Genomic DNA, 17,484 nt, shown 5'->3' on the forward strand with positions numbered 1-17,484 from the left:
TCCCCGCTGGCCCCGGTTCCCCCGTTCCCGCGGGGCCGGAGGGAGCCGGGAGGGCCGGGGGAGCCCGGACCCCCCCCCGCCCCGCCCGGCCCCCCCGGGAGCCGCGGGCGACCGGGCCGGCCGAACCTTTGCCCATATATAGCCCCGGCCCGGGGCCGCCGCCGCCCGCCCGCCGCGCTCCGCCGCCTTATAAGGGCTCACGGCGGGGCCGGGGGCCGCCGGGCCCCCCCCGGGCCGCCGATCCCCCCCCGTTAACCCTTAACGGGCCGGTGCGCGGCGGGACCCCCCCCCCGCCGTGTCCATCCCCCCGCCGTGTCCGGTATCTCCCGCCCGCCGCGGGGCCCCCCCGGGCCACCCGAACCGCCCCCGTTAACCCTTAACGGGGCGGACACCGGCGGGACGCCACCCGGTGCTCGTGGGGGGCGTCCCGGGGTCCGCCCGCTCCGTTCCGGTGTCGCCCCGTGGCCTCCTCAGTCCCGGTGGGGGTTCCGGTGTCGCCGCCGCTTCAGCTCGGTGACCGTCACCTCCCGCCCGCCGCGGGCTCGGCGGTCGGCGGGGCTCCCCCGGTCCGCCGAGCCCACTCCGGGTTAACCCTTAACGGGCCGCACACCGGCGGGAGCCCCCGGTGCTCCCCGGTGCCGCCGTCCCCGTCCCCCGTCCCGGGGCGCACCCGGTGCCCGTCACCTCCCGCCCGCCGAGGGGACCGGGGGCTGCGGAGACCAACCCCCCCCCCCGCTCCCGGTTAACCCTGAACGGCCCGGTGCCCGGCAGGACCCCCCGGTGCTCACGGCGGGACCCCCCGGTGCTCACGGCGGGGAGCCCCGGTGTCGCCCCCTCCCCTCCCCTCCCTCACCCCCGCCGGGCACCCGGTGCCGGTCACCTCCCGCTTCCCGGAGGGAACGGGGAGTGCGGAGCTCCCCGGGCAGCCCAGCCGCACCCCCGGTGAAGCGGCGCTCGGTACGACCCCCGGGGGGGACACGCCGGTGCCGCCCCCCTGTCCCGGTGTCCGTCCCTTCCCTCCCGGGGCAGCACCAGGGACAGCGCCGGGTCCCGCCCGCGCTCCCGCCGGGTCCTGCCGCGACCCCTGCCCGGGCCCGGTGCTGCCGCCGCCCCGGGGGGGTCGCACCTGCCCGGAGCCGCCCGGACCCCCCCGGTTCGGCTCGGTTCGGTTCGGTTCGGTGCCGCTCACCTTGTTCTTCACCTCGGCCGAGAGCCCGTAGGCCGGGCCGCGGTTGAAGTGCGCGTTGGACATTTCGGGGGTCCCGGGGGGGTCTCGGTGGCTCCGGTGGGGTCGCGGCGGGCGGGTGGCGCCGGTTCGGGGCTGTCCCGGGTGGGTTCGGGGCTGTCCCGGGTGGGGTCGGTGCCCTCGGGTCGGCTCGGTGCCCTCGGTCGGTTCCTCCCGGTCCCGTCCCGGCGCCGCCGCCACTTTTAAAAGTGGGCGGTGGGCGCGGAGCCCCCCCGGGCCGGGGCGGCCGCAGCCAATCCGCGGCCTCCGCCGCGCTGACGTCACGGCGGGGCGGGTGATGGCGTCACTTTTTCCACATTTACCGGGGGGGATCCCGGAGCTGGGGGGGGGGGGCCGGGGGGGCGGGGGAATCCCGGAACGCCCCCCCCGCCCCAAATCAGCGCTTGCCCGCTCTGCCCCCTCCCACCGGACACCCGTGTCCCCCCCGGTCCCACCGGAGCGGGGACCCCCGGGGGGCACCGGGGCTCCCCCACGGTGCCTGGGGATCCCCCCCGGGGCACCGGGGGCCTCTTCCCCGCTCACCGGGACCCCCCCGGTGCCGCGGGACCCCCGGGACAGCGCGGCCCGACCCCGCCGCGCCCCCCCCCCGCTCGGTGCCGTCACCGGATCGGACTCCGCCGCCCCCCCGGGGGAGGACACGGCTCGTCACGGGTGGGGAATGTCCCCCTCCCCCTCCCGTCCCCCTCCCCTCCCCTCCCCCACCCGGGCCGTCCCGCCCCCCCCGCGGCTCCGGGACCCCCCCGGGGCTGGGGGAGCACCCGGGACCCCCCCACGGGGACTTGGGGACCCCCCCCCACCCCGCCGGGGCTGCCGTTCCCGTTCACCCGCTCTGACGTCATCGCTCACCCCCGTGACGTCACCGCCCGTCCCCGCGCTCATCCCGGGGTCCCGCTCTGACGTCACGGGGGAACCCCCTCCGAGCCCCGCCCCTCGCTGCCTGCCAATCACCGCGAAGCCGCGCGCCGATTGGCCGCGCCCGCAGGCCCCGCCCCCTGACCCGGCCGCGCGCGGTCACCGCGAAGATGGCGGCGCCCAGCGGCGCGACCGGGCACGGGGACGGCGGAGCCGGACCGGGAGCGGGCACGGCCCGGGCGTGAGCGGACACGGCCCGAGCGGGAGCGGACACAGCGGAACCCGAGCGGGAGCGGGCACGACCCCACCGTGAGCGGACACGGCCCGAGCGGAAGCGGACACGACCGAGCGGGAGCGGGCACGACCCCACCGTGAGCGGACACGGCCCGAGCGGGAGCGGACACGGCCGGACCGGGAGCGGACACGGTCCCACCGTGAGCGGACACGGCGGCAGCGGGCGCCATGCGGCCGGGATGGCTCCGGGCCCTGCCCCGCCGCCTCTGGGGCGGCCCCGCAGCGCCGCAGGTGCGGGGGACACCGGGAACACCGGGACAGAGGGGACGGGGGGGGCGGTGGGGACAGGGGGAAACGGGGGACATGGGGACAATGGGGGGACACGGGGGGACATGGGGACATGGGGGGACACGGGGGGACATGGGGACAATGGGGGACATGGGGGGACATGGGGACAATGGGGGGACATGGGGCCATGGGGGGACACGGGGGACACGGGAAGACACGGGGGGACATGGGGACATGGGGACATGGGGGGACACGGGGGGACATGGGGACAATGGGGGACATGGGGGGACATGGGGACAATGGGGGGACATGGGGCCATGGGGGGACACGGGGGACACGGGGAGAAATGGGGACATGGGGACAATGGGGGACATGGGGGGACATGGGGACAATGGGGGGACATGGGGACACGGGGGGACAATGGGGGGACACGGGGACAATGGGGGGACATGGGGCCATGGGGGGACATGGGGACACGGGGGGACAATGGGGACATGGGGACAATGGGGGGACATGGGGACAGCTGTGGGGTGACCCCTTTTTTCCTCCCCAGCTGTGCCGGAGCTTGTGCCAGCGCCCTGCACGTGTGCCCCCCGCGGAGGGTGGCACCTCTGGGGGTGACACCTCTGGGGGTGACACCTCGGGGGGTGACACCTCGGGGGGTGGCACCTCGGGGGGTGACACCCCGAGGACCTCAGAGTGGCATCGCCGCTTCCACAAGATCTGGGAGAACGACCCCCAGCCCCGGGGCCACCCCCAGAGCCCCGTGGGGGGTGACACCTCAGGGGGTGACACCTTGTGGGGTGACACCTCAGGGGGTGACACCTCAGGGAGAACCACCTCAAGGGGTGACACCTTCTGGGGTGACACTTCAAGGAGTGACACCTCAGGGGGTGCCACCTTAGGGGGTGCCACCTCAAGGGGTGACACCTCAAGGGGTGCCACCTCAACAGGTGACACCTGGGGTGACACTTCAGGGGGTGCCACCTCAGGGAGAGCCACCTCAAGGGGTGACACTTCATGGGGTGACACCTCGAGGGGTGACACCTCAGGGGGTGACACCTCAACAGGTGACACCTGGGGTGCCACTTCAGGGGGCGCCACCTCAGGGGGTGCCACCCCCAAGGCCCCTCTGCGCCACCTGCGCTCCTACAGATCGCGCCGCGAGGACGCCCACGGCGACGCCGCCGGTGACCGTGATGCCCACGGCGACCCCGGCGACCCCGGCGACCCCGGCGCGGCGTTCACGGCGGCGCTGGAGGAGCTGGCGCGGAGCCCGCCGGGGCGCGGTGGCCGGCTGGCGCTGGTGGAGGCGGCGCTGGCGGCGCTGCCGGCGCGCGGGGCCGGGCGCAGCCTGGCCGCCTACAAGGCGCTGCTGCGGCTGCTGCCGCGCGGGGCCTGGGTGCCGCGCGGAGCCGTGCAGCGCCTGCTCTTCCCCTTCCCGCGGCAGCAGGAGTGCGGCCTGCGCCTGCTCGAGTGCATGGAGCGCCACGGTGCGTGCTGGTGTGCCCCGGTGTGTCCCGGTGTGTCCCGGTGTCACTCGTGTGGTGTGCCCCAGTGTGCCCCGGTGTGTCCTGGTGTGTCCCGGTGTGTCCTGGTGTCACTCGTGTGGTGTGCCCCGGTGTGTCCTGGTGTGCCCCGGTGTGCCTCGGTGTGTCCTGCTGTGTCCCAGTGTGTCCTGGTGTGTCCTGGTCTGCCCCAGTGTGTCCTGGTGTCACTCGTGTGGTGTGCCCCGGTGTGTCCTGCTGTGTCCCAGTGTGTCCCAGTGTGTCCCAGTGTGTCCTGGTGTGTCCTGGTGTGTCCTGGTCTGCCCCGGTGTGTCCTGGTGTCACTCGTGTGGTGTGCCCCGGTGTGCCCCGGTGTGTCCTGGTGTGTCCCGGTGTGTCCTGGTGTGTCCTGTTGTGCCCTGGTGTGACTTGTGTGGTGTGTCCTGGTGTGTCCCGGTGTGTCCTGGTGTCACTCGTGGTGTGTCCCAGTGTGCCCCGGTGTGTCCCGGTGTGCCCTGGTGTGACTGGTGTGGTGTGCCTGGTGTGCCCCGGTGTGCCCCGGTGTGTCCCGGTGTGCCCCGGTGTGTCCTGGTGTGTCCCGGTGTGCCCTGGTGTGACTGGTGTGGTGTGCCTGGTGTGCCCCGGTGTGCCCCGGTGTGTCCCGGTGTGCCCCGGTGTGTCCCGGTGTGCCCTGGTGTGACTGGTGTGGTGTGCCTGGTGTGCCCCAGTGTGCCCCGGTGTCACTTGTGTGGTGTGCCCCGGTGTCCCCTGGTGTCCCTCACATGGTGTCCCCACTGTCCCCAGGCGTGATACCCGACGCCGAGACGCGCTTCCTGCTGCTGTCACCCCAATGTCCCCAGAGTGTCCCCAATGCCCCCCATGCCCCAATGCCCTGCTGTCCTCAGTGTCCCCAATGTTTCCGCACTGTCTCCATGTCCCCAGTGTCCCCAATGTCCCCACTGTCCCCGTGTCCCCAACGTCCCTGCTGTCCCCTGTCCCCAGGCGTGATGCCCAACGCTGAGACGCACATCCTGCTGCTGTCACCCCAATGTCCCTCCTGTCCCCAATGTCCCCAGTGTGTCCCCAATTTCTCTGCTGTCCCCAATATCCAATGCCCCCCATGCCCCAATGTGTCCCCGCTGTCCCCGTGTCCCCAATGTCCCCGTGTCCCCTGTCCCCAGGCGTGATGCCCGACGCCGAGACGCGCTTCCTGCTGCTGGGGGTGTTCGGGCCGCGCAGCCGCCCGCTGCGGAAGCTGCAGCGGATGCAGTTCTGGCTGCCGCGCCTGCGGCACCTGGACCCCCACCCGCTGCCGCCCCGGCTGCGCCCCGGGCTGGCGGCCGCGCGCCTCGGGCTGCAGCGCATCGCCACCGAGCCCGGCGCCACCGTCACCCTCGTCCAGGTGGGCTGGGGACACGGCTGGGGACACGGGGACACGGCTGGGGACACTGGGACAGGGCTGGGGACACTGGGGGGACAGGGCTGGGGATACTGGGGACACGGCTGGGGATACTGGGGACAGGGCTGGGGACACTGGGGACAGGGCTGGGGACACGGCTGGGGACACTGGGGACATTGGGTACACTGGGGACACGGGGACAGGGCTGGGGGATGGAGACAGGGCTGGGGACATGGGGGGACACGGCTGGGGACACTGGGGACAGGGTTGGGGGACACTGGGGACAGGGCTGGGGACAGGGCTGGGGACATTGGGGACATGGGGACAGGGCTGGGGACACTGGGGACACTGTGACAGGGCTGGGGACACTGGGGACACTGGGACAGGGCTGGGGACATTGGGGACATTGGGACAGGGCTGGGGACATTGGGGACATGGGGACAGGGCTGGGGACACTGGGGACACTGGGACAGGGCTGGGGACACGGGGACAAGGCTGGGGACATGGGGGGACACAGCTGGGGATACTGGGGACAGGGTTGGGGGACACTGGGGACAGGGCTGGGGACAGGGCTGGAGACACGGGGGACAAGGGGACAGGGCTGGGGACATGGGGACATGGCTGGGGGGACAGGGGAGGACAGGGACAGGGCTGGGGACACGGGGGGATGGGGCTGGGGGGACAGGGAGGACAGGGACACAGCTGGGGGGACAGGGCTGGGGACATGGGGGGACACGGCTTGGGGGGCAGGGGGTACAGGGACACGGCTGAGGGGACAGGGACAGGACTGGGGTGACAGGGACAGGACTGGGGACACAGGGGACATGGGGACAGGGTGGGGGGACAGGGGTGGCCCTGCAGTGACCCCCTGTCCCCGTCCCGCAGCGGCCGGTGCCGGAGTCGGGGGACGATGAAGGCTCCGTCCAGCCCTACATCCTCAGTGAGCTCCGGGGGTCTCGAGGGGCCTGGGGGGATGTTGGGGTGCCCTGGACGGGGGGTTGGTGTTGGGTTTGAGGGGGTTGGGGTTCCTGGGGTGGGTTTGGGGTGCCTGGGGTGGGTGTGGGGCTCCTCAGGGGTCTCTGTGAAGGATTTGGGATTCCTGGGGTGGGTGTGGGGTTCCTGGGGTGGGTGTGGGGCAGAGTCTGGGGTCCCTGGGGTGGGTCTGAGGTCCCTGGGGTGGGTTTGAGGCAGGGTTTGGGGTCCCTGGGGGTTTCTATGAGGGGTTTGGGGGAGGGTTTAGGGTGCCTAGGTTGGGTCTGAGGTCCCTGGGGTGGGTTTGGGGTTGTGTGGGGCAGGGTTTGGGGTGCCAGACTGTGGGGTGGGCTGTCCCCCGTGTCCCCCGTGTCCCCAGCCGTCCCCCCGTGTCCCCAGCCGTGTCCCCGTGTCCCCAGCCGTATCCCCGTGTCCCCAGCCGTGTCCCCAGCCATGTCCCCGTGTCCCCAGCCGTGCCCCCGTGTCCCCTGTGTCCCCAGCCGTGCCCCCGTGTCCCCAGCCGTGTCCCCAGCCGTGTCCCCAGCCGTGTCCCCAGCCGTGCCCCCGTGTCCCCAGCCGTGTCCCCAGCCGTCCCCCGTGTCCCCAGCCGTGCCCCCGTGTCCCCCGTGTCCCCAGCCATGTCCCTGTGTCCCCAGCCATGTCCCCGTGTCCCCAGCCGTGTCCCCGTGTCCCCCGTGTCCCCAGCCGTGTCCCCAGCCGTCCCCCCGTGTCCCCAGCCGTATCCCCGTGTCCCCAGCCGTGTCCCCAGCCATGTCCCCGTGTCCCCAGCCGTGTCCCCGTGTCCCCAGGCTCGCAGAGCCCCGAGCAGCGGGAGCTGCTGGCCCGGCACGGCCCCACCCGCCCGGTGTTCGTGGAGGGGCCGTTCCCGCTCTGGCTCCGCGGGACCCTCCTCAAATACTTTGTGCTGCGGGGAGACCCCCTGCCCCCCCACCTCAGGGTCAGCCGGGGGGCCCGGGGGGTCCTGGGGGGCTCTGGGGGTTCCTGAGGGGGTTCTGGAGGGTCCTGGGGGGTTCTGGGGGATCCTGAGGGGCTCGTCGGGGGTCCTGGGGGGCTCCTCGGGGGTACTTCGGGGGTTTTGGGGGACCCTGAGGGAGTCCTGAGGGGGCTCTGGGGGGGCCCTGGAGGGTCCTGAGGAGGTCCTGAAGGGTTTGTGGGGTCCTGAGGGGGTTTTGGGGGGTCGTGAGGGGGCTCTGGGGGGTCCTGAGGGGGTTTTGGGGGGTCCTGTGGGGTTCTGGGGGGGCTCTGGAGGGTCCTGAGGGGGTCCGGGGGGTTTTGGGGGGTCCTGGGGGGCCTCTGGAGGGTCCTGGGGGGTTTTGGGGGGTCGTGAGGGGGTTTTGGGGGGTCCTGGGGGGCCTCTGGAGTGGCTCTGGAGGGTCCTGAGGGGGTTCTGGGGGGTCCTGGGAGGTTCTGGGGGGTTCTGGAGGGACCTGAGGGGGTAGTGGGGGGTTTTGGGGGGTCCTGGGGGGCCTCTGGAGTGGCTCTGGAGGGTCCTGAGGGGGTTCTGGGGGGTCCTGGAAGGTTCTGGGGGGTTCTGCGGGGTTCTGGGGGGGCTCTGGAGGGTCATGAGGGGGTAGTGGGGGGTTTTGGGGGGTCCTGGGGGTTTTTGGGGGGTTCCCGGGGGCTCTGGGGGTTCCCGAGGGGCTCTGGGGGTTACTGGGAGTTCCTGGGGGGCTCCTGGGGAACTCCAGGACAGGTAGGACGGGCCCCCCAAAACCCAACACACCCGGGGCCCCTCCATGACCTGCGTGGGAAGACGACCCCAAACCCCCCAAAAAACCCCCCAAAACCCCCTCCCCAAACCCCCAGGACCCCCCGCCGGACCCCGAGCGCAGTTTTTACTTCCCGCTGCGCCTGGAGCTGGAGCTGGAGCGCGGCCCCTGGGACGACGAGGATTTCCAGGTGGACAGAGGTGAGCCCCGGGGGGATTTTGGGGGGTCGCGGGAGGATTTTTCGGGGCTCCCCCTGACCCCGCTGTCCGCAGTGGAGGAGGGCCCGGTGCTGGCGCTGTGCGTGGCGGGCGCGGGGGACCGGCGCACGCTGGGCCGGTGGCTGGCGGCGCTGCAGCGGCACAATCCTGCCCTGGGCCGGGTCCCGGTGCTCTTCCGCCTCACCGGGAGCGGGGCCGAGCCCCCCGAGGGACCCCCGCCCCCCGGCTGGGCGCGGGGACCCCCGGGGCCGCGGCGCTGGAGCCCCCCGAGGATGGGGGTGAGCCCCCGAGGAGCGCCGGGGAATAAAGGATGGACGGACGGAGTGCGGGTGCCGTTGTTTTTTGGGGGTGTCCTGGTTTTTTTGGGGGGTTTGCAGGTTTTTTGGGTGGTTTTTGGGGTGGTTTCGTGTTTTTTTGGGGGGGTGTTGTAGTTTTTTTGGAGGGTGTTGTGGCTTTTTGGGGGGGTTTCGTGGTTTTTTTCGGGGGGTGTAGTGGATTTTGGGGTTTTCATTTTTTTTTGGGATGTCGTGGGTTTTTTTGGGGGTGTCGTGGTTTTTTGGGGGGTGGCGTGGTTTTTAGGGGGGTATTGTGGCTTTTTTTGGGGGCGTTGTGGTTTTAGGGGTGGTGGCGTGGTTTTTTTTGGGGTATCATGGGTTTTTTTGGGGGTTGTCATGGTTTTTTGGGGGCTTTCATGTTTTTTTGGGGGGATGTGGTTTTTTTAGGGGTTTTGTGGTTTTTTTGGAGGTATCATGGTTTTTGGGCTGGGTTTCGTGGTTTTTTTGGGGGGGTGTCCTGTTTTTTTTGGGGGTCCCCAAAACGTGGTGGTGGCCGGGAGGATTTTGGGGGGTCATGGGGAAGGTTGGGGGTGCTGGGAGGGCGTTGCCCCCCTCAGCAGCGAGGCCCAGTTGGTTCTGGGGGAGTCTGGGGGGCTTTTGGGGGGTCCCCGGTGAGTTTGGGCGGCTTTTGGGGGTTCTGAGGGTCCCTTGGGGGGTCCTCAGTGGGTTCTGGGGGTTCCCTGGGGGGGGTCTTTGGTGAGTTTGGGGGTCCCTGGTGGGTTCTGGGCATCCCTGGAGGGGTCCCAGCTGAGTTTGGGGGGCATTTGGGGGGTTCCCTGGTAGGTTTTGGGGGTCCCTCATGCACGGCACCTCCACACCCCACACCTGGGGGGGTACCGGGCAGGGCTGGGAAATTCCGGGAATCCCTTTTTTTGGGCGGGTCTCCTCTTTTTTGGGCGGGTCTCCCCTTTTTTTGGAGGGGATCTCCACTTTTTTGGGTAGGATCTCCCATTTTTTTGGGTAGGATCTCCCCTTTTTTGGGGGGATTGCCCCTTTTTGGGGGGATCTCCCCTTTTTTGGGTAGGATCTCCCCTTTTTTTGGGGGGGATTGTCCCTTTTTGGGGGGGATCTCCCCTTTTCTGGGGGGGTCTCCCCTTTTTCTCCTCGGGACCCCTCCAAAAAATGCCCCAAAAAAACCAAAACAAAAAAACCCAAACAAAACAAAACAACAAAAAACAAGAAAAACAACCCACCAAAAAAAGCCAAACTCAAAAAAAAAGACCCCAAAAAAGAACCCAAAAACCCCAGGGCGGGCGGGAGTACGGGCAGGCCGCGCCGCGCATGCGCACTGAGCGCCGCGACGCCGCGGCGCGCTCCGCTGACGTCATCGCGGCGCGCCGCGGCATGAGCGCGGCCGAGCGCGGCGCCGGCGGGCCCGGGGCTCCCGGTGGGCCCGGGGCTCCCGCGGCTCCCGAGCCCGGCGGGGGCCGCAGGACGCGGGGCCGGCCGCGCCTCACCGACACCGACCGCGCCCGGCGGCGCCTGGAGTCGCGCAAGAAGTACGACGTGCGGCGGGTGTACCTGGGAGAGGCGCACGGGCCCTGGGTGGAGCTGCGGCGCCGCAGCGGATGGAGCGACGCCAAGCTGGCGGCGTACCTGCTGGGGCTGGAGCGGGGACAGCGCGCCGGGCGGCGCGGGTGAGCGCCGGGGGACCGGGGAGAACCGCGGGGAACCGGGGAGGACCGCGGGAACCGGGAGGGAACCGGGGAGAATCGCGGGGGGGACCGGGAGGGAACCAGGGAGGAACGGGGAGAACTGGGGAGAACCACGGGGGACCGAGAAAGAACCCGGGAGGACCGCGGGGAACCGGCGAGGACCGCGGGGAACCGGCGAGGAAGCGGGGAGAAGCGTGGGAACCGGGAGGGAACCGGGGAGAATCGCGGGGGGTACCGGGAGGGAACCAGGGAGGAACGGGGAGAACTGGGGAGAACCACGGGGGACCGAGAAAGAACCCGGGAGGACCGCGGGGAACCAGGGAGAAGCGGGGGGGAAGCGGGGAGAACCGGGATAAACCGGCGGGGGACCGGCGGGGAACCGGGGAGAAGCGTGGGAACCGGGAGGGAACCGGGGAGGAACGGGGAGAACTGGGGAGAACCACGGGGGACCGAGAAAGAACCCGGGAGGACCGCGGGGAACCGGCGAGGAAGCGGGGAGAAGCGTGGGAACCGGGAGGGAACCGGGGAGAATCGTGGGGGAGACCGGAGGAACCGGGGAGGAACGGGGAGAAACGGGGAGAACTGGGGAGAACCACGGGGAACCGGGGGCGGACCGGGGAAGAACCCGGGAGGACCGCGGGGAACCGGGGAGAACCTCGGGGAGCCGCGCGGGGAACCGGGGAGAACCTCGGGGAACCGGGGGGAACCGCGGAGGGAACCGGAGAGAACCGGGGGGAACTGGGGAGAACCGGGGCGGGGACCAGGGAGAAACGGAGGGGACCGGGGGAAACCGGCGCCGGTCCTCGCGGGAAGCGGGCGGGCGCTGTCCGCGGTGCTGGAGCGGCGCCGCGGGGTTGTAACCGGCCTTCCTCGCTCTCCTCTTCCTCGTCCTCTTCTTCCTCGTCCTCCCCTTCCTCACTCTCCTCTTCCTCGTTCTCCTCTTCCTCGCATTCCTCGTCCTCCTCCTCTTCCTCACTCTCTTCTACCTCATTCTTCTCTTCCTCACCCTCCTCTTCCTCATCCCCTTCCTCTTCCTCTTGCTCCTGGGGAATGAAGAAGGGGCAGGGGGAGGAGGAGGAGGGGGAGGAAGGCCGGGGGTCCCGCGGGAGCCCCTTCCCCATCTCCCATTCCTCTCTGTCCGCAGCAAACCCTGGGAGCAGCTCCCGAAAAAACCCAAACGCAAGAAAAGTGAGTCCCGTGTCCTGCGGGGGGTGTGCCCCACTTTGGGGGGGCTGTGCCCCACTTTGGGGGGGCTGTACCCCACTTTGGGGGGGCTGTGCCTCACTTTGGGGGGCTGTGCTTCATTTTGGGGGGGCTGTGCCCCACTTTGGGGGGCTGTGCCCCACTTTGGGGGGGCTGTACCCCACTTTGGGGGGGCTGTGCCCCACTTTGGGGGGACTGTGCCTCACTTTGGGGGGGGTGTGCCCCACTTTGAGGGGGGCTGTGTCCCACCTCGGGGGGGTGTGCCCCACTTTGGGGGGGGTGTGCCCCACTTTGGGGGGGGTGTGCCTCATTTTTGGGAGGCTGTGCCCCACTTTGGGGGGGGGTGTGCCCCACTTTGGGGGGGGTGTGCCCCACTTTGGGGGGGGTGTGCCCCACTTTGGGGGGGGTGTGCCTCATTTTTGGGAGGCTGTGCCCCACTTTGGGGGCGGTGTGCCCGACTTTGGGGGGGCTGTACCCCACTTTGGGGGTTCTGCCCCTCACTCTGGGGGTGCCGTCCCCCACTCTGGGGGTGTCGTCTCCCACCCTGTGGTGCCATACCCCACCTTGGGGGTTCTGCCCCCCACCCTGGGGTGCCGTCCCCCACCCTGGGGGTTCTGCCCCTCACTTTGGGGTGCCGTCCCCCACCCTGTGGTGCCATACCCCACCTTGGGGGTTCTGCCCCCCACCCTGGGGTGCCGTCCCCCACCCCGGGGGCTTTCCCCCCTGCAGGGCGCCGGCGGAACGTGAACTGCCTGCGGCACGCGGTGATCTGGTACGAGGACCACCGGCAGCGCTGCCCGTACGAGCCGCGCCTGGCCGAGCTGGACCCCTCGGTGGGGCTCTACACCACGGCCGTGTGGCAGTGCGAGCGCGGGCACCGCTACTTCCAAGACCTGCACTCGCCCCTGCGCCCGCCCAGCGACTCGGACGGCGATGACGGTGGCGGATTTGGGGTTTGGGGGGTGGGGGGTTTGGGGTGTGGGGGATTTGCGGTTTGGGGTGTGGGTGTGGGGGATTTGGGGTTTGGGGTGTGGGGATTTGGGGTTTGGGGTGTGGGGTGTGGGGGATTTGGGGTTTGGGGTGTGGGGGATTTGGGGTTTGGGGTGTGGGGTCTGGGGGTGTGGAGTATAAGGGTTTGGGGTGTGGGGGATTCGGGGTGTGGGGTGTGGGGGACTTGGGGTTTGGGGTGTGGGGGATTTGGGGTGTGGGGTCTGGGGCGTGTGGAGTATGGGGGGTTTGGGGTGTGGAGGATTCAGGTTTGGGGCATGGGATGTGGGGTATGGAGGGTTTGGGGTCTGGGGGTTTTGGGGTGTGGGGGGTTTGGGGTGTGGGGTTTGGGGTCTGGGGGGTCTGGGGTCTGGGGGGTTTGGGGTGTGAGGTTTGGGGTCTGGGGGGTTTGGGGTGTGTGGGGTCTGGGGTCTGGGAGGGTTTGGGGTGTGGGGTCTGGGGGGTTTGGGGTGTGAGGTTTGGGGTCTGGGGGGTTTGGGGTGACCTGGGCGCCGTTTGTGGGGTGCAGGCTCCTGGGGGTGTGTGAGGGGCGGGGCGGAGGCTGTGGGGCAGTTTGGGGACCACCCGAATCGATTTTCGGGGCTGTTTTGGGTCTCGGGGAGGTTTTTGGAAGCCCCGTGACAATTTTTGGGGTCTGGAGAGGGAATTTTTACCTGGGGGGTGGGGGAAGCCCCTCCCGTTGACTCTGCTCTTCCCCCGCAGCCCCCGGCTCTTCCTCCTCCTCTCCTCCTCCTCCTCCTCGGGGGGCTGCAGCTCGGGCTCGGAGGCGGCTCCGGGCGGGGGTCCCGGGGCGGCGGCCGCCCCCGCCGGGGGTCCCGAGGCGCTGGAGGCGGTGGTCTGCGTCCCCCTGCCCCTGCCCCTGCCGCGGGGGGGGCCGGAGGGGTCTGCGCCCCCCGCCCTGCTGCAGGGCCCCCCGCTGCTGATCCTGGGCTGCGAGGGGCTGGGGGGGCTGCAGCTCGGCCTGGGGGGGCACGGGGTGCTGCTGGGGGCGGGGGGCGCCTGCCCTGCCCCCCCTGCCCCCCCACACCTGGCCAAGACAGGTAAAGGTGGGGGGGGGGCTGGGGAAAATGAATGGGGGAGGGTGGGGGGGCTGGGAATGGGGATTTGGGGATGGGGATGGGGGATTTGGGGAGGGGGAATGGGGGATTTGGGGAGGGGGAATGGGGGATTTGGGGTTGGAAATGGGGAATTGGGCAGGGGGATGGGGATTTGGGGAGGGGGAATGGGGGATTTGGGGGAGGGGGAATGGGGGATTTGGGGGGGCTGGGAATGGGGATTTGGGGATGGGGATGGGGATTTGGGGGGGCTGGGAATGCGGATTTGGGGATGGGGGATTTGGGGATGGGGAATGGGGGATTTGGGGAGGGGGATGGGGGATTTGGGGAGGGGGAATGGGGATTTGGGAGGGGGAATGGGGGATTGGGGATTGGGGAATGGGGGATTTGGGGATGGGGAATGGGGGATTTGGGGAGGGGGGATGGAGGATTTGGGGTCGGGAATGGGGGATTTGGGGTTGGGAATGGGGGATTGGGGATGGGGAATGGAGGATTGGGGAAGATTTGGGGTTGGAAATGGGGATTGGGGTCAGGAATGGGGGATTGGGGAAGATTTGGGATCAGGAATGGGGGATTTGGGTCGGGAATGGGGGTTGGGTTGGGATGGAGGTTTTGGGCTGGGAATGGGGAATTGGGGAAGATTGGGATCAGGAATGGGGGTTTTGGGTCAGGAATGGGGATTGGGGAAGATCTGGGGTCAGAATTGGGGGGGCTGTGGTGCTGGGGGGAGGATGGGGATGGGTTTGGGGGTCAGAAACGGACGGGGCAGGTGCTGGGGGGGGTCCCAGGGGTCTCACCGGCCCCACTGATGGCAGAGGAGGATGAGGAGGACCCGGTGCTGAGGCTGAAGCAGGAGGAGCTGCCCCCCCCGCCGAGCCCCCCCCTCCGGAGCCCCCCCGGGACCCCTCCCCGGCTGAGGACCCCGAGGTGTCGACGATCATCTACGAGATCCCCAAAGAGCCAGAAAGGTCTGGGGGGTCCCTGGGGGGGCTTTGGGTGTGCGAAGGAAGGGGGGAGCACCTGGGGGGTTTTGGGGGTCAGGGGCTGTTTGATTTGGGGGCTTAGGGCAGCTTTTGTGGGGAGGGGGCGGTTCTGGGTGAGGGGCAGGGGGTTTAGGAGGCTCAGGTGAGCCGCCCCCCATCTTTTTGGGGGGGGGGCACTCACGCCAGGCTCTGCAGGCGCCGGCGGAGCCGCCGGGGCCGCGCCCCCTCCCCGGACCCCGAGGACCCCCCGAGCCCCTCACCTGCCCCTACGGCGGCTGCAGGCAGGAGTTCAGCGCTCTCAGCGAATTCCAGGTGCCTGGAACGGGGGGGAGCACCCCCTCACCTGCCCCACATTCCCCCCTCACCTGTCCCGGACCCCCCTCACCTGTCCCGGACCCCTCTCACCTGTCCTGGACCCCTCTCTCCTGCCCCACATTCCCCTCTCACCTGTCCGGGACCCCCCTCACCTGCCCCACATTCCCCCCTCACCTGCCCTACATTCCCCTCTCACCTGTCCTGGACCCCCCTCACCTGCCCCACATTCCCCCCTCACCTGTCCTGGACCCCCCTCACCTGTCCCGGACCCCCCTCACCTGCCCCACATTCCCCCCTCACCTGTCCTGGACCCCTCTCACCTGTCCCGGACCCCCCTCACCTGTCCCGGACCCCTCTCACCTGTCCTGGACCCCCCTCACCTGCCCCACATTCCCCCCTCACCTGTCCCGGACCCCCCTCACCTGTCCCGGACCCCCCTCACCTGCCCCACATTCCCCTCTCACCTGTCCTGGACCCCCCCAGAACCACCTGAGCCTGGTACACCGCAGGGGCCGGAGCCAGGTGTGCCCCCAGCCCGGCTGCGGGAAGAGGTTTTACCTGGCCAAGCACCTGCGGCGGCACATGGGCGTGCACTCAGGTGAGCCCCTCAGGTGTGCCCCCCAAACTCCCCCTCCGTGCTCCCAAAATCCTTAAAGAGCTTTTACCTGGGCACCCCTCTGTGGTGAGCCCCCAGGTGTGTCCCCCCCCATTCCCCAGCGTGCCCCCCGCCCTCCCAGGTGTGCGGGAGTTCACCTGCGACACCTGCGGGAAATCCTTCAAGCGCAAGAACCACCTGGAGGTGCACAGGAGGACGCACACCGGGGAGACCCCGCTGCAGTGAGTGATGGAGGGGGGGTCCTGCCCGGGACTCGGAGCCCCCCGGGAGGGCGAGGGGGGGTCCCCGGGCACACCTGACGCCCACCTTGTCCCCCTGCAGGTGTGAGGTGTGCGGGTACCGCTGCCGCCAGCGCGCCTCCCTGACGTGGCACATGCGGAGACACGGGGGGCTCAAGAGCCACCCCGAGCCCCGCGGCACGTAGGGACCCCCCCGGACTCACCTGGGCCCCCCTGGACTCACCTGGGACCCCCTGGACTCACCTGGGACCCCCTGGATCACCTGGGCCCACCCAGATTCACCTGGGACTCCTCCAAACTCATCTGGGGCCCCCCTGGACTCACCTGGGACCCCCTGGACTCACCTGGGACCCCTCCGGATTCACCTGGAGCCCCCAGGACTCACCTGGGAACCCCCCAGATTCACCTGGGACCCCTCCAAACTCATCTGGGCCTCCCCAGGACTCACCTGGGACCCTCCAGATTCACCTGGGCCCCCCAGGACTCAGCTGGGACCCCCCCCAAACTCATCTGGGCCCCCCCAGACTCACCTGGGCCCACCCGGATTCATCTGGGCCCCCCCAGGACTCACCTGGGCCCATCCAGACTCACCTGGGCCCCCCCAAACTCACCTGGGCCCCCCCAGGACTCACCTGGGCCCCCACCTGCTCGCCGGGACCCCCAGATGTTCCTGCAGCTGCGCCTGGAGGTGAAGAAGAACCACCCGGGGGGGTCCTGAGCCCCTCCCCAGGACACCCCGAGCACCTGAGGGGCCCCTCGGGGGTCTCCTTGTGTGTGTGTCCCCCACCCAGGTGACCCTGTGGCCCCCCCAGGTGTCCCCGTTGCCCCCCCCTCACCATTTATTTATTTCCTCATTCTCGCTGTCACCCCCGTGGGGACACCCGGGGTTTGGGGGGGTTTGGGGGGGGTGCAGACCCCTGTGGGACCCCCCCCCACAAATCCATTAAAATCAGGACTTTTCGTGCTGCTTCTTCTGTGGGTGGGGGTCCCGGGGGGGTGACCGGTGCCCCCCGCCCCATTTCCCCGTTTCGGGGGCGGCGCGGCCCCTCGGCGGAGCCGGGCTCGGGCTCGGCGCTGTCCCCGGTGCTGAAGCGGCGGCGCCCGGCCTTCATCACCTTCCTCTTCCTCTCCGTCCCTTCTCTTCCTTCCTCCTCCTCCTCCATCCCCACCATCCTTCCTCCTCCTCCTCCTCCTCCATCCCCACCATCCTTCCTCCTCCTCCTCCATCCCCACCATCCTTCCTCCTCCTCCTCCATCCCCACCATCCTTCCTCCTCCTCCTCCATCCCCACCATCCTTCCTCCTCCTCCTCCATCCCCACCATCCTTCCTCCTCCTCCTCCTCCTCCATCCCCACCATCCTTCCTCCTCCTCCTCCTCCACCATCCTTCCTCCTCCTCCTCCTCCATCCCCACCATCCTTCCTCCTCCTCTTCCTCCTCCTCCTCCATCCCCACCATCCTTCCTCCTCCTCCTCCTCCTCCTCCTCCATTCCCTCTTTCTTCCTTCTCCCCATCCCTCCCCGTCCTTCCTCCTCCTCCTCCTCCTCCCGTGGGCGGGGCCTTGGGGGTCTCGGGGGGCTTCGGGCCCTGGAAAGGGAGGGGGGGGCGGTTCTTTTTTTTTTTTGGGGGGGGGGGGTGGGCCGGGCTGAC

General features: G+C 69.8%; 2 protein-coding genes across 2 annotated transcripts; both read left to right on the forward strand.

Annotated features, from left to right (window-relative positions):
• Positions 1-2,560: 2,560 nt before the first annotated feature.
• ECSIT (ECSIT signaling integrator) lies at positions 2,561-8,857 on the forward strand. The gene is made up of 8 exons (XM_077787665.1): positions 2,561-2,623; positions 3,174-3,393; positions 3,715-4,113; positions 5,289-5,509; positions 6,392-6,446; positions 7,288-7,436; positions 8,306-8,408; positions 8,481-8,857. Exons 1-8 carry the CDS (start codon positions 2,561-2,563, stop codon positions 8,855-8,857), a joined length of 1,587 nt encoding a protein of 528 aa, XP_077643791.1.
• A 1,248-nt stretch (positions 8,858-10,105) lies between these two features.
• Positions 10,106-16,795, forward strand: ZNF653 (zinc finger protein 653). The gene is made up of 9 exons (XM_077787666.1): positions 10,106-10,398; positions 11,561-11,604; positions 12,349-12,595; positions 13,381-13,667; positions 14,498-14,650; positions 14,799-14,977; positions 15,464-15,578; positions 15,718-15,817; positions 15,918-16,795. The coding sequence occupies exons 1-9, from the start codon at positions 10,106-10,108 to the stop codon at positions 16,018-16,020; spliced, it is 1,521 nt and encodes a 506-aa protein (XP_077643792.1). The 3' UTR covers positions 16,021-16,795.
• Positions 16,796-17,484: the final 689 nt, after the last annotated feature.

This window comes from Lonchura striata, chromosome 21 (assembly GCF_046129695.1).
Source record: "Lonchura striata isolate bLonStr1 chromosome 21, bLonStr1.mat, whole genome shotgun sequence".
In the NCBI taxonomy this organism is placed as follows: Eukaryota; Metazoa; Chordata; class Aves; order Passeriformes; family Estrildidae; genus Lonchura; species Lonchura striata.

Bases quoted from the DNA above. Each gene is read 5' to 3' on its own strand.
- ECSIT (XM_077787665.1), top strand. From the start codon at position 2,561: ATGCGGCCGGGATGGCTCCGGGCCCTGCCCCGCCGCCTCTGGGGCGGC. The intron at 7,437-8,305 runs GTCAGCCGGGGG...CCAAACCCCCAG, and splicing joins CCCTGCCCCCCCACCTCAGG to GACCCCCCGCCGGACCCCGA. The intron at 8,409-8,480 runs GTGAGCCCCGGG...CGCTGTCCGCAG, and splicing joins GGATTTCCAGGTGGACAGAG to TGGAGGAGGGCCCGGTGCTG.
- ZNF653 (XM_077787666.1), top strand. From the start codon at position 10,106: ATGAGCGCGGCCGAGCGCGGCGCCGGCGGGCCCGGGGCTCCCGGTGGG. The intron at 10,399-11,560 runs GTGAGCGCCGGG...CTCTGTCCGCAG, and splicing joins CAGCGCGCCGGGCGGCGCGG to CAAACCCTGGGAGCAGCTCC. The intron at 13,668-14,497 runs GTAAAGGTGGGG...CACTGATGGCAG, and splicing joins CCCACACCTGGCCAAGACAG to AGGAGGATGAGGAGGACCCG.